At 41.1% G+C, this 16,099-nt stretch overlaps 1 protein-coding gene across 7 annotated transcripts in view; it reads right to left on the reverse strand.

The window, feature by feature from the left end:
• The window catches only part of Mgat5 (alpha-1,6-mannosylglycoprotein 6-beta-N-acetylglucosaminyltransferase), a 328,673-nt gene that overhangs the window by 30,151 nt on the left and 282,423 nt on the right, over nt 1-16,099 (reverse strand). For all 7 annotated transcript variants that reach the window (XM_005315937.5, XM_078017215.1, XM_078017214.1 and 4 more), the window contains 3 exons: nt 15,684-15,833; nt 7,939-8,085; nt 545-661 (listed from right to left, as the gene is read on the reverse strand). In XM_005315937.5, the coding sequence (XP_005315994.1) occupies nt 545-661; nt 7,939-8,085; nt 15,684-15,833 (414 nt within the window). The remainder of the gene's footprint in view (nt 1-544; nt 662-7,938; nt 8,086-15,683; nt 15,834-16,099) is intronic.

A 16,099-nucleotide genomic window follows, 5' to 3' on the forward strand; every position in this document is an offset into this window, starting at 1 on the left:
GAACAAAACACCCCTCCCCCTCCCAGAGTGACTCAGACAGTTCTCACAGACAGTAAGTGCTTAATAAATGTCTACTGAATTGATGAGAAGAGTCCGGAAAAGTAAGTTACTTTATAAGAGCCTACCTAATATTTTGGTAGAAAAAACAAATAAACAGATATGCAAAAATACTTCTTTCACGATTTCTTCCTCATCTCCTCTCCCCTCTTTTGTGGGTAAGGTAAAAGAAGCAGGCCCATCTTTTCAGATCTCTAGGAGTGACTTAAGTAGATCTCGGAAGCTAGCATAGTTCAAGCCCCTCCTTCTGTGCCTGGAACACAGGAGCCATGACATAATCAGGTTCAGAAGAATCCATCTGGACACTGGTTCTGCTTTCCGTGTCACACAACATCCATGAAATCCCCAGGCCAAGTCCTACAGGCTGGCTATTGTTCTAACTCCAGCTATTGTGGGAAAGTGCCATTGACTGAAACCATGGGACTGTGATGCTTTCCACACATCAGGTCACATCACAAATGGGGGGAAATGGAATTAAAGAAACAACCTTCTGATTCAAAATCGCTTTCACTGCATCCTCGACTTCCTCCTGATTGTTGAGATTGACAGTCCAAACATGCGGCCGGCCGATGAAAACTTCAGCATACGGATGCTGGGATGTCAGCTGGAAAAGAGGAAACAGAACACCTCAGTTTCACACTGATTTAAAAAAAAAAAATCTTCTGGGCTAAATGAAGTGTTGTACATTTTACCGCACTGGAGTTGTACTTACGCAGGTAACAAGACACTCATCCTCTCCCTTGACAACTGAAACCTCCTGTGCAAACAGCAGTTCAGAAACAAATAGTGATGGCTGCACATCTTGAATCCCTCTTGGAAATAAGAGAATGTCACAATCTGGTGACAAGGTGGGACTGTTTTAGGTGGGGTGTGTGGGTGTGCTAGGGATTGAACCTGGGACCTTGTGCATGTTAGGCAGGTGCTCTACCACCAAGCTACACTCCCAGCCCTTACAGGTGGCTTTAATTCCTAATGAACATTTATGCTCAACCAAAATAAGCATAGCTCATCCATACTCAACCCTGAAAATAACCTCTGTCAAACCAGTATCTATTTTCTTGGCTAGGACAGACAGGAAGGCATAAAAAATTGCAATAAAAATCAAGGCTGCAACAGTCCCAAGAAGATGAGTAATGGTGCATACAAAAGGTGATAGAAACAGAAGTGACCCCATCAGAATAAAACAGAATCTTCAGGGTTTGAGGAATAATCATCAGAGTAACATTGGGGGCCTGAAATTTATAGAAGCAATTTGTAATTGGAAAAGCAAGAAATGGCAGTTTTATCCTAAAGGAGGTTTTATTTTAAAGAACAGGGTGGTCAAAGAAAGCAAAGATGTATATTGGCAATTCTGGGTTCTTTAAAAATCCATTCTTCAGAACAGCTAAATTTATCCCTCGATCATGCTGCCACCTCTATTCTTATACCCCTTTAAGGTAGTGGTGTAAAGGAGTGTTCTAGACATTTATGAGAATATTTTTAGTTACCACAAGAGATGGTGCTACTCTTAGCCTGTGGGTGGGGACTAGGGATACACAACATCTAGTGAGGTCTAGGACAGACCTGCACAAGGAGGAATTGTTCAACTTTTATCATCATCATCATCATCATCATTTTTGATGATGGGAATTGAACCAGGGCCTTGTTAATGCTCTTTACCACTGATCTCCTCCTCCAGCTCAAAGAACTTCCAAATGCCCTACTGGGCTTTCAGGTGGATTTATAGCATCTAACACTTTGATACAGTTTTAATATACAATAAATTTCCCAGGAGCATAATTACCGTGTAAATCAAGAAATGTTTGTACTGTTTTATTTGGAACTTCACCCATGAGCTGTCACCATTTTGGAAAAAAATCATGGCAGTGAAGTCAATGCCACTCAGGATATCAGAACTGCCAGTAAAATGTCCCCAAATTGGTCTATATTTGTAGCTATCACATTAATGACAATCATGTATATATGTGTGTGATATGTGTACACACTCTTATATTTAGTCCCTCGTTCATAATGTCAATTACTAGCAAAAAAGGCTGACAACTCTTAGTTGAATGTTTTATTTCTTTTAAATACAAGTGTTCATGGTAAGGGGGAATGAAAGATCATATCTGCTAGGATAGGTCTTGGCTACATAATACTGAAATATGTATTACTTTACTATGAATTCTTTTCTTTTTATTTATTCTTCATATTAGAGTTAGGAAACTATATTTTTTTAATTATGTAGGCAGGTAGGTTACATTATTTAAGATTTTCATTTCAGGAGGAAAAAAAGATGTTATAACATGTTTATCATAAAAGGAGGTGTTAGCTCTGCTAGTGTTAAGACCTTTGCTGTGGAGGCAAAAGGTCTGGCTCTCTTCTTTCCTTTTCTCTTTAGACTCTGATATAGAGATATACTTGGAGGAGTGGATGTTCCCTCTTGCTCTCAGTCACTGGTCTTGGTAGCCTGTTGCATCAGTGGTGTGCAAAAGCATGACTAAGGACAGGAAAAATGGGCCACAAGTCATGGGGCTCCAGCTGCAGTTTTCACTGCCAGTCACTCAGGGAAATCATGCAAGAAAAGTCCAGGAAGGTTTTCCCCGCTCTGCTCCTGCTTCTCTGCCCTGGGTCAGGTCCTGCACTAGCCTTTTCAACTCTCCACCCTCCTGATGTGTGCCTTCCTCTTTTGCACGCTGGGCTCTGTGGTCAGTGGAAGGCTACAGATGATTTGCAGTTCCATTGAACTGGGAACACCTGGTTTTTTTCCACTGCACATATTTGGATTCAATCCCTATCAGTGAAATCCTATGTGGGGCCAGGCATTGCGTAATCACCTGCACATACATCACTTGTCGGATTTCTTATGTAGTCATAAGGATTCTGAGGTATAGAGGATTTATAACCCCAAGACCCAACAACCAGAATGTCAAATCCAGATCCTTCAACAACTTATTAGCTTTGAAAAGGAAAGAGCATGACAATTTAGAGGATGTCAATGACTGAAGGCAAACAAAAGCCTTTTAAAACTTCCCAACATAAAAAAAAAAAAATCCTTGAACTGAACTTATGCCCCTATTAGACCTTTTGTGAAGATGAGCAAAAAATGTCGCATTATTTTCATTTTGTGGCTTAGAGAACAAACTAATTAGCCCTTCTGCTGGAATCAGGGTAAATTAGAGTTGCCATCAATGTCACTCTTTAGCAGGTTATATATCAGCAGCAGTCTCTCACCCCTCCCTACTCTTTAAGGTCCCTGCATATTTACAAGGTTGCTCTAAGCACTAAGAAAATACAAAATGCAGAGCCATTATCATTTCATTCATCTACATTTATTGAGGGCTGCTTAATTTTATGAGGGAGGCATTTTGTGATTCATTAGCCCCTTTTGAATGTTATGTTCTTCTTTGCTAATTTATTGAGAACCGTCTGATCTCAGCTACTTCATCATGTATCAATCAGGAAATTTACTAGAGTATAGTTTGTAAAAGTAATGGAAATCTTATTAAATATGAGACATTACTTCAGAGTAGCTATTAAATCTCCAAAGAGAACATGGGTTCTCTTTATTGGGTAGGTTAAGAAACCCCCCCCAAAAAAAAACCCTGAACTCAGAGAATTTCTCATAGTTTACAAAATGTCAGAATAATGACTGGGAATCTACTAATATGTTTCCAAATATGAAGATAAAAATAAAAATCCAATTCATATTAAAGTATAAAGAACCAAGTATAACCTAAGGCATTGTGAAATGTTTTCCCCTCTGAGTATACACTGTATTTTAAAAACTTGGCCCAATGCAAAAATAAAAACAAAGCTTAAACTCAGTTAGAACTCTAGACTTTCCCTTCAAGTGAAGGCAAAAAAGAGACCCATAGGCAATTGATATGGACCAATTTATGTTGGATGAATTGTTGATTGACATAAAAGATTAACATAGGCAAAAAGAGATTTATAATTATACACACTCAGGTATATTATATATATATTTATAATTATATGTACTTGTAAAATTTTCCCCTTTCCTGAGGGGAAAATAAAAGATAATTTCTAAGGGGTTTTGACCCTTAGAAATCTGTAGACCTATTGACAGCTTTTTCCTAATTAAAAGCATCTTTGGTTAGGAGGATTTGGCAGCTTCTGTGAACTGAAAAAACAGAGGAGGCAGCCCCTCTCAAAGCTGCCTGGTTTTGCTGGAGGGAGCTACAGATAGAACCTGACCTTCTTGGGGTCCCCCAAGTCCATCAACATTCATCCCTCTCAGGCTTGAAGTCCTTTCTTCTCCTCTTTCTTTAAGGCCCAGCCCCACCTGTCAATCCTTGTCAGTTAACCCTACACATTCTCCTTCCACCTGGCACAACTCCAAGTTAACTCCCCTCCTTAATCCATGTCCCTATTTCTTATGCACTCCCATTGATTATGCAGCTGTCTTGTCCTTCTTCCAGATCAGATTTAGAGCTCTGAAAACAGAAAATGTGTCCTGCTGAATTCCCTTAACGCAGCAAATAGTACCATGGACTCTGTAGGGATGCATTAAACATCTGTCAACTGCCCTTGTGCCTCTCAGCCCTCCGGTGGGAGCCCAGGACTGATGGAGTCATCTGTCTGAGGTCACTCGATGAGCAACCGTTGAAAGCAGTCCACACTGTCTCTCTACTGGAATCTCATTTCGGGCTTGGTGGCATCATCCCAGGCAGCAGTTCCAATGTCTGTTCTCTCTTTATGGCATAAAGAGTGAAAACCCTCGGCGACCTCAGCAGAAAGCAAATGACTAAATGATGGCACTAACTGACAGAAAACGATGAACATACTTTTCTTGATAACTTCGTACTGGTTGATCTGGGCCATGTAATGTGACATCCCTGACTTGGGCATGTGTCTGGAGTGTTCTCCGTGTTGTGAGGAAACACTCAGCATACAAACAACTGATCTGTATTCTTTAAAAGCAGTGAGGGTCATGAGTGACAATGAAAGGCTGGATTTTTACAGATTGGGAGACTAAGGGGACATGACAATTGACAATCAAATGCAACATGGGATTCTGAATCAGATCCAGAAACAGAAGAACGATTTTAGCAGAAAAAAATGGCAAAGTGCAAATATAGTCTTCAGTTCAGATAATACTAGGGTACTGCTGTTAATTTTATTTGATTTTGATAATTGTACTAGGGTTCTGTAAAATGTCACCAGTAGATGAAGCTGGATGAAGAGTATACCTCAATGCTATATTATTTTTGCAACTTCTCTGTAGACTATCTTAAAATCAGTAAAAGCTGCAAAATTCTACTTGTAGGCATATAATCAAAAGAATTATTAGCAGGAACTCAAGCAGACAGGGGTATACCACTATTCATAGTTGCATTAATCACAATAGGGGGAAAAAAAGTGGAAACAGCTCAAATGTCCATCAGCAAATGAAAGGATAAGTTCAACATGGTAAATACATGCAATGGAATATTAGCTTTAAAAAAGTAAAAAGGATTCGGACACACGCTACCACATGATCAACCCTGAAAACATCACATCAAAGTGAATAAGGCAGACCCAAGACAAATATAACATGATTCCATCAAGCCCCTAGAGTAGGCAAATTCATAGAGATATAAAGTAGAAGAGTGGAAGACGGGAGAATGGGGAGTTTAAAGGGGACAGAGTTTCTGCTTGGATGATGAAGAAGGTTACAGATAGATAATAATGATTGTTGCACAACACTGTGAATTTACTTAATGCCAGTGAATCACACTTATAAATGGCTAAAATGTTTTATATTATGATTTATCACAAGCTTTTAAAATAGGTGAAATTACAAAAAAAAAAAAAAAAAGCAATTTGGACAGAAGAAGGAACTTCTGAGATTTTCTATACCCAAAGGAAAACCTATGGATGATACACAATGGAGAAGAACAGTCTCATCAATGAATAGTGATGAGTGTGTTAATAAGCTTTATTATGGTGATCGATTTGCAATGTTTATTATTTCAAATATCAAGTTGTTTATCTTAAATATATAGTTCTTATTTGTGAAAAACAAACAAAAACTACTAGGGATGACTGAAATCTATTTTCAACCTCAAACTCTAAAGTTTCAAAATCAGTCACGTGCTATAGCAGAGATTTCTAAACTGAGAAGTTAGTCTCCCTGTTGGGGAAAGTCTTTTAAGCCTTTCCAAAAAATTAGGCTCTTCAAGACTGTTCCTGATCTCTGTGTCTAGCGCCTCCCACGACACTGGCACCTGGCACTCAGGTGAGCTAAATATTGGTGAATGAACTAACCGTTCAAAATGAAACCACTTCCATGAAGAGTTCAAGTTATACAAGTAAAAGGTAAAAAGTAAGCAAGCATCCAGTTAACCCTTGTCAGAGTTTATCTGGGCTACAGTTAACCTCTTTGAGATAATCTATGGTTCTTGTTGATTTTCCATCTCCATTGGCCATTTCATCAAAGATACAGGGGGTTGGATAAAAGAACTCTTAAAAATAATCAGTTCTATGAACTGATAGGATTCCTGATTCATTAATAAACATCACTAAAAATGTATTTTGTATACTATATAACATTTGTTACACAGTTATGACAGATTCAGAGAAAGTGACCCAGAAGGGTTTCAAAGTAGCAGCACTGAAAAAATAAATGCTTTAAAAAGTCATGGTTATGTCATGGGAGGACTGTCCATCAGTGTAATCCCCCTGTTGAAGGCCCTGATGGACAAGGGTGTTGCTTTAACTGATAGAGAGCATTTTGCAGAGCCACCTACTAACTACATGGAAATAAAAAGAAAATCATTCTTAAAGTTTCTTGCACACACCTTTTTCTGGCCAGATATGGAAGCACCCAGCTTAATCATTCACACTTAGCTGCAAATGACTTGTTTATTGCCCCAAATCAAATCCAGCTTTCCTTGGTGGTGATTCATCATCCATTATGAATTTTTAAGCTGATCTTTGAAGGCAACTGAAGCAAGGCTTCTGCAAATGGTTCTAGCAATGGCAGGACCACTTCATGGAGTGGTGCCTGCTGATGGTGGGCTAAAAACTCAGGCATATCACCTGAGTTGCCAGGGACATGTCTTGCCTCTTAAGGTTGAGGTTCCTGGAGAATATCCATGGCCCACTTTTAACTCTCAATAGCTCATCATAGAGAGTTGATTCTCCACAAATATGTTACAAATTTGTTACTCAGTTGATCTTATCCTAAGCTCCCAACAAGAAGAGCTTAGCTTCAGACAAGAAGGGCTCAGCTGCAATCAAAAGGCTAGAATGTCCTTGTTCATTAGACAGTTGGCACAGAGGTGATGTGACTGAATCATTTGTTTCTCTAAGCTCCAGGATTAGTTCCCTAACCTTTTCCCTTCCCACATTACCATGTTGGATGATGCTAATAACACTATCACTTCTCTGCTTTCTTTATCCCTGGTTCAGCATCTCTGGATCCAGAAATTTTTAAAAACATTTGAAAAAACTTCATGTACAGAAATGGGCAGACTTTTTCCTCTTAACATTATCCCTTAAACAACACTGCATAACTACTGTTTATGTAGCACTTACATTGTAATTATAAGTAATCCAGAGATGATTTGAAGTATGTAAGTTGATATTCTATGCAAATACTATGCCATTTTACATAAGGGACTTGAGGATCCAGAGATTTGGGTGTCTGTGTGTGTGCGAGCGTGGCGGGAGGGTGGCCAAGGGGGGCGGTCCTGGCACCAATTCTCCATAGATACCAAGAAGACTATACCTACATTAGCACTAAGTAAATAATTCTTCTTTTTTTCCTCCCATGTTGCTGGGGATTGATCCCAGGACCCTGAGCACGCTAGGCAAGTGCTCTATTACTGAGCTACATCCTACCTCCAATTATTCCTGTAATTGAAAAATAGAATGATTCTGATAGATGCTTACCTCTCTCAGTGTTGGCTTGCCGATGAAAAAGTCTGTGTTTTTGCTGCTTTTAGGTGGGTTGAACTTGGGATTCAGAAAAGCACATCCATTTGCAATAGCCTCCAGGGGAGCTGGGCCCTCATAAGGGAACCCAAGTCCAACAAACAACTGGAAGACAGAAAAACATGCATATATAAACACATCAGTCAGGACTGGCCTCCCTGGCTCTCAGGGGGCTACACTGTGGTCCATTCCTGTGAATGCCTCAGACACTCTGGAAGGGTCCCAGATCCTAGGGGGTGGGGTGGGGCAAAAAGAAGGGGCTTGTTCCAAGATCTGAGAAATATCGCCAGGGACTTTTAAAACCCTTGTGAAGTGGCTCAGCGTATGGTATTCTTCTCCGCTAAAAAAAAGTAAGGAAGTAAATGTTGGGAGGGGGGTTGTAGAGTAGCTAGAGTATTAAAAGAAAAACAACAACAACAAAAACCAAGGCCCTACAATCATCTTTCTGTAACTCACCAGGAGACATGACTGGAAAAACACTTGCTTAACTAAACAGAAGGTTTCTTCATTGAAGCAGCAAACAACAGGCCCTTTCAGGGACGCTGGGCAGAGGGACAGAAAGGTCACTTGGCGGTTTGATTACAGTTCAAATGGAACTGCTTTAAAACGATGGTAGGTCAGTAAACACAGGTTTTCATAATGGGGTTTTCACTGGGGGACACCAACATCTCGGTTTTACTTTTCCTCTGGGTGGGGGAAGAAGGTACTCAGTTGCTAAATCTGCAAGGCAATGAATGCTTCCTGCTCCAGCAAGCAAGCCACATGTTTCCCCCAAGGCAGACAATAGATGGCAGCAGAAACACGCTCTCTCAAAGTCTTAGGAACAACCACAGCAGCAGGGAGCCACTGTGACAAAGGGGACATGCTGCTACAGTTCAGTGGATCTGATTCCTGGGTCTAAAAATGAGATAATATCTCAGAGAAATGCCTCACTCTGCATAATGTTTCTGTGAGAATACTGCACATGTGCTGGAGGGCTGGAGGTAGGTGACGGGTGGGGTCCAAGCCTGAGCTTAGTGAGGCCTGTGTTCTTCCTACCCACATCACAGAGTCGATTCTGAAATCTCTCCAGTCCCAAGAGGCATGTCAAGTGACAAAGGCCAGGTGGGCCCCAGGGCAGTGCTTCCTTTCATCTTCATGGTGAGAAACATGCACAGAAGGTCCTAAGAGTGGAGGAGTCTGCTGAACTGGATTTATCTGTAGGTGTGGTTCTCCTGTTCCCAGGCTCTCTCCTCAGCTCCCCAACCCCATGCAGCTGTTTTAAATGAGCAATCATTGAAATGTTTCTGCTGGAAAGCACCGGGTCCAAGCTGCTGGATTCCCTGTGCATACCTGGAAGACAAAGGATGCATGTGTCTGGCACTCAACACAAGGGCCACACAGAGCGCAGTCCACATGTGACATTAGAGAATCATGCAGCTCCCTAACAAGTTTCAGAGCAAAACACCTAAAGTTTCAGGTTTTCTGAAGAAATTCCTTACCTATTAGCTTTTGTATAGACAGGGCACTTAATCTTTCTGTTTTTTTTGTTTTTTTTTTATCAAGAAATAACCTTTCATTTTCTGTGAACCTTGAGATCACACAGCCAGGGACATCCACAAGGGAGGGAGGGAGGTGGGGTGAACAGAAGGTTCAGGAGGCCTGCAGAACTTCTACTGCTGGCTGTGTCATTTCCCCTTGGAAGGAAGAGTCCCTGGAGATCATGGGGTGAGGGTGAGGGCCTGGAAGCTGCAGCATAGAGGGAAATCTCTATTCCACTCTCCTGCTCTGGATCTCATTCTTGGTGCACAGTGAACAGAAGTCAGATTCTCAGAGAGAACTGTTGAATACAGAGTGTGGCCCAGGCACTGTGGCCATGAGGCGGAAAAGGCCTGACAGCAGAAGAAATGCAAATAAATATTGGGATGTACTAGTGCTCCAGGACATTTCCCAGGCTCTCTCCTCAGCTCCCCAACCCCATGCAGCTGTTTTAAATGAGCAATCATTGAGACGTTTCTGCTGGAAAGAGGCCTTATTGAGCATGAAGAATCTAGGGTTTCCATCCTTAAGGGTTTTGACTTCGGTGATCTCCTCTTCCTATCACACTTTAGGAAGGATGTGCCAAAACTCTCCAGGAAAAAACAGATGACCTCCATCAGGCCATGATTGGGCGGAGCACAGCACAGAACATCTGGACCTTTTTGATTAAAAGAGGTACTAAAAGATGCAGACTAGGTTTTCATGGGTTTAGTCAGAGACCCAGCACCCACAGTGGTTCCTGACCTTTGGAAATTGGGGCCTGCCATGAAGTGCCAATACCCTTATCAACTCTAAACTGTCAATAACAACTTTGGAGGAAATGGAAGAAGCACAATGCTTGTCTATTTCAATGGAAAATCTTGGAGAAAAATTTAATTAGCTCCTTCAGATCAACCAATCTGAACCTATTAATTAAAAGGATTTGAGGCTGTTGCTTAATGGACTTGAATATGACCTAGGTTTAATTATATCTGAATAACAATTTGCACCAACTCTTCTGCCCTGCTGGCACCAGAATATCTCAGTACAAAGAAAATAAACACTTTGGGCTACCTCTCCCAAGCCTATTTAGAAGGAAACTTGAGCAAATACCACATAATTTCTTGGCAATGGGTTTTCCTGTCACACTAATTAAGACTGCAGAAAATGTATGATTTGGAAACACCAAATAATAGTTTTCTGTCACTTCTGTCAATAAGCAAGTATTTCCTTGCTTCCTGTCTACTCATTACTTGTGACATTATGATGGAGCAGATATATTAAGGTCAAACAGCACATCTGAGAGTTGAACGACAACAGGATAGGAACAGAAAATTCACCACTTCTAGCTGGAAACTTCGGCATGCTTATGGCCTTGCCACAAACCAGTACCTTAAGTGTAACAAATTGCTTTGGCCCTAATCTCCACTCCCCAGTCCTTGCACCTACTTGCAGACTTCCTTAGCATGGATGAAAGAAACAGAAGTAGGATAGCATTCAAGCACTGGGGATAACCTTCTCATGAGAAAACTGTCCATATTTTATTTAAACTGCATCTGCCCCTCAGAAGCCCAGAATCTAACAAGGATATTTCAGGTGACAGAACATCTCCATGGCTGCAACTCCAACCCTATCAGTGAGTGTTCCTAAACAGAGGGATGACATGCTCTAAAATTAAATTGTGAACTAATGCTAAGAGAAAGAGGGCAGATGAAGCACCATACACTTTCTTCCCAGCATAGGGTTGAAACATTCTAACACAGAGACCGGCAAAATTTTTCCTCTCAGAATTTTTCTCCGTGTGAAAGGAGGAATGGAATTATTTCAAACCCTTAAGGGGGGCACTTCACAAAGATTCCTTCAAACACGGACAAAGGCAGTTCTTATGATAGCTGCATGGTTTTGGTCAGTTTTAGTCACTTTCTTTTTTTGGGTGGTGGTGCTGAGGATGGAAGTCAGAGTGTCAGCCTCCTAGGCAAGGGCTCTACCACTGTGCTATACTCCCAGCCCAGTTCTAGTCACTTTTGATGGGGAACATCAAGAATAATCCAAAATCGGGTATACTCAACATACGCTTTTCTGATGATCATTAATTAGCTGTGCTGAGGTGGCTCAGGCGGGAGTGGAGCAATGAAGTAACCTTGGTTTACCCAATAAATTGATTATGACACAAAGTAGCAATTAACAGTACAAGCTTGGGAGTCAAGGAGACCAGGGTTCAAGTCCTGACACCGTCATTTCCTACTTCCATAACTGTGACAAGTTGCTTGTCTGTGGATTCTCTGAGGCTCATGTATACTCTATTTTCTCCAGGGTTGGGACCTTCTCAAGTGCAAAATGGGGACAACATTGTTTTATCTCATGGGGTTGTTGTGAGGATTATGTGAGATATTTCATAGAAATATTCGATAATCCAAAACTTGGCACTCTATGAACATTTACTAAGTAGTGGCCCAAGTTCATATCCTGCTACAATGTCACACAACTGCACATCATGGGCTAGCCTCAGTAGTTGGGGTTTAGTTGTGTGGAAGTTGTGCTTGTGGCATCATGTCAGCACCCAAAATGTTTTGGATTGCAACATTTTGGATATTTAGCCTGTATCCAGTACCTTCTATAAGCCAGGTGTTCTTCTAGGCACTGGGAATATACCCACAAAGAGAACAAGCAAAACCTCTGGTGCAAAGTTCATGGTGCTGCATGACGGCCTGGTTCCAGTGGTAGTGGAACCTCAAGTCCTGATTCTGAGAGAGGTTTCAAAACCCATCCAAGCTGTGTATGAAAAGCCATAGCTGAATGAATGTCTGTTTGGCAGAGGGTGGGGAGTCAGGCATGAAGACAAGATAGGATGTGGCAGCCCGTTTGCCAAATCTGTCCAGGCCTCTATGTGAGCTGGCATGGTGGGGAACCAAGATTATCATGGTCTACCCAAGGCTTCGAGGGGGAAAGGAATAAAGTCTGGGTAGAGAAGGGTACAGCTCTAGCATGAGCACCAGTAGCAGCTTCGCCTGGCAGGCCACAGTCAGAGTTGTTCTGACTGCAGAAAGGAAGGTACCTTGTCTGGCTCCTACATCAGAACTGCAGACACCCTTGCATCCCAGTGTCGAATGTGAATGCCCTATTCGATATCACAAATGTAATAGGAAGCTTCCCAAAGCAAGAAGAGGAAGGTGGACATGAAGAGGTTACGATTAGGAAGGTGAAGAAAGAAAATATATTACAAGAGATGGAGATTTAAGTCAAAATTAAAAACATGCCACTCTAGCGAATCCTGATTTGCTGACCTCAACTGATCTCTTGGCGTTTGCTGGACTGAATGACTAGTCTGTGGTCCTTTGATAAATAATTCATTCATCCAAATTTTTATCATTTTCTCTAGATTCCAACAAATTATCAGCTCTTTCAGTGTTTCGTTAATTCCTCCTGTCTTTCCAGATTCCCTGAAGCTAGAGTTTGCTGGAGATGCCTGGGCCCCTAATGGCATGCCAGGACAAATTCTGCTGAGCAGAGGGTTTCCTGGGCTTGGTGCAGAGATTCAAAGAGGGCTCATAAAGAAAAATAATGAGTCTGGAGCTGATTAAACATCAATCATTCCTTCAAACCTCTCGAGGAGCTCAGGCTTGTTCCCTCTCCAGTAATGAGGCTGAAGAGCCTGTGAATCTTCTTTATTCCGCAGTCCTCAGCAGCTCCCGGTCTCCACTTCCAATGTGGATTGGAATAAATCGCTTTTAAATTGCTCAGAGAGGCAGAGGAAGGAGTTGGAAGCAGAAAGGGTTATAAATGCAACAGCTGACCGGCCTTCCGTTTCACTACTGCAAAGGCCAAGATCCATTCATTTTAGTTCCTGAGGGTGTGTTCTGGGTGTGAGGAGAATCTCAGTGATACACTGCCTTAGCCTCATCCATCCTATTTGCTAACTGTTTGAGCCGTAGTTCCACTTGGAGTATTTTAATATATTCTTGTCAGATAAGCAGGCACTATGTAATGGGCTCAGGGATATGCTCAGAAGGTACCCTTTTTTCAAGGATGAATACATGTCCCTCATGCTAAAATTCAAACTGCCCTCCTTGGCTGTAGGCCACCTCTGACATCGTGGCTGGGGTTTTATGGGCCTCTTCTTGTTCTCTCCTGGACATTAGGGACCTCAGTTTTGGCCTATTTCCTATTCTATGACAGGGTAAGTGGATGGTAAGTAAGTAAGGGTTCTTTTAAAATTTGCAAGGCTGAGCAAGACATTCACGAGGCTGGGTTAATAGAAGTGTGCGAGACAGTAATGACATGCTGCTGAAAACCAGCTCTGCCAAATGTTATTTTAAAGGAGCTTGAACTTTTTCCACAACCTGATGTGGAGAAAAGTAAAATGAGGCAAATAGCAAAAAATAGCATTGCTGTAAAGGGCCCGGACATCCTGATGATTCTAAAATATCAACCTAAGACAGGAGGTGACGGGAAGCAAATGGTAAAACTGGGGACACACGTCATTCCTGGAGGGCTTCAAATAATCATCTGATTACAGGTGACCTTACAAGGAAATAAAATCTTCATTAAAACAAAACAGATCTTTGGCCAAGGAGTTAAAGAACTGACAGAATATTTTGTTCATGCTATTGCACAAATAACTTGAAGGCTGAAAGGATCAAATATATTTACAGATGGAGAAACTGAAGCAGAGGAGATAGATACTCTTTGATAGGTCGGTTTCTATTGAGTTTGGGTGTTTATGAGGCTGGTTCATCAACAGCCTAGCAGAGATTTAATTTGCAATTAAAACAATCATGAGTTAGAGCGACCTCCACAACTTGACCTCAATTTACCATAGGCATGTCCAGCTCTCCAGAGTTAACAATCCTACTATCACTGTCTACCTCTTAAGGCTGTTGTGAGAATCCAAGAGGATAGCACATATGAATGTACCTTCTAAATAAGATCAGCAATGGCTGACATGCTACAAAAGTTCATTTGTTCAACCTCTCTGCCCTATCTTGAATATAAAAACAAAAGTGAGCCAAGGACCAGAGTTAAGAAATCCACCCGTGATAATAAACTTCTCTATGCTTTAGGAAACACTAGTGGAGGGATGTGCTTGTTTTGTTCACTGCTGCATTCCTTGCACAATGCCTGGTATATAGCAATTGTTCAATAAGGATATACAAAATTTATTTAAAAAAAAACTTATTAGTAAATACAAGAAAGCATATCAAATACATTAAAGGGCTTTCAAGACCAACTCTGTTATTCATAAGCCACTTAACTTCATGTGTTACTTTAATGCAGGAATATAGAAAGGACATAGCCCACAAAGCCCCAGGCCATTAAGTTCTAGTGTAGTACAATAACACTCAGTGGCTCCCCAACTATCTATGTGCAGTGTCTGCACTGTGCTTCTTTCTGTGACCATTGACCTTTATTTCCTGTTGTATTTAATTTTCCACTATTTTCCAATACTTTCTGGATAGGTTGCTTTCTAGTTTTCTCCTGAATATGACATTGGCACCTTGGCTACCTGATTCTAACTCTTTATATGGTTCAATAGTAGGTGCATCCATACCCCAGCAATCTCTTATATCTGTCATGATGATTTCTCCGCTCCCTGAGCCAGCAGAGATTTTTCTCCCATATGAACCTCTTTTTTTTTTTTTCTGGTGTCCAAGACATACTTGCTAAAATGAGGAATTATGAGGAAAAGCTGGTTAGAGACCCAATTTGATTCCTTGAACAGAGGTAACAGAGTGGAGAGTTCATTAACCCTGGCTTACTATGAAGAGGCTCCTATCCTAGCAGAAGGTCTGTCCTTCAAGATAGAGCCTTACCTTTCCCATGTTTGGCCCTACTCCCAGCCCCTGGCTTGTTGCCTAGCACAGAGAAGATCCTCTGTAAATTTTTTTTTTAATTATAAAGTTTCCTGACCTCCCTACTTATTTTTAGTTAATTCAGGAATTGTGCAAATACAATTTTTGAAAACAAATTTAATTGCACATTTTTTTTTTTTGCCAAAATCAATTAACAAACAGTAGCAACCTCCTTTCCCTATTCACTAAGATTTTTAGTGACAGCTTCTAGGAAACTACTGCCCAATCAAGGCCTAAAGAGCTATTGCATTGTTAGAAAGAAAACAAGAAAGATTCTGATCCCATTTTTAATGCCAAGGGAAACAAACCTGTAAAGAGCAACCCTGGTCAATGTTTACAAATCTACTGAAAACTCACCTTGGTTTCTCGGAGAAGAAATTGCAGGTCCCGTCCACTGAGTATGCCGTGGTTTTTCACGTAACTGGGAATATTCTTTGTGCTGGAGCCATAAACTGTTGCATGCACTTCCATATACGTGTGGATGATGTCCAAGTAGATCTTTCTATTCTAAAAGGAGGGCACAAGCAGAAAAGCATTTCTTGTTTTATTTGCTTAACAACCTGTCTGGAAGGACTGAGCTTCTAAGAGCTAGAGGCCTCGGGGGTGGGTATTCTTATCTTGGAGATGGCAGTAGTTTGGCAATCCAAATACTGGACTTTCTTTTTTGAGGTTAAAAACAAGTCATATTGCTACTGTATAACTGTGCAAAAAATACACTATATTACAACACATTACTGAGTACCAATGACAACTCATTGCCAACTCTCTTGAAG

This window comes from Ictidomys tridecemlineatus, chromosome 7 (genome assembly GCF_052094955.1).
Source record: "Ictidomys tridecemlineatus isolate mIctTri1 chromosome 7, mIctTri1.hap1, whole genome shotgun sequence".
NCBI lineage: Eukaryota > Metazoa > Chordata > Mammalia > Rodentia > Sciuridae > Ictidomys > Ictidomys tridecemlineatus.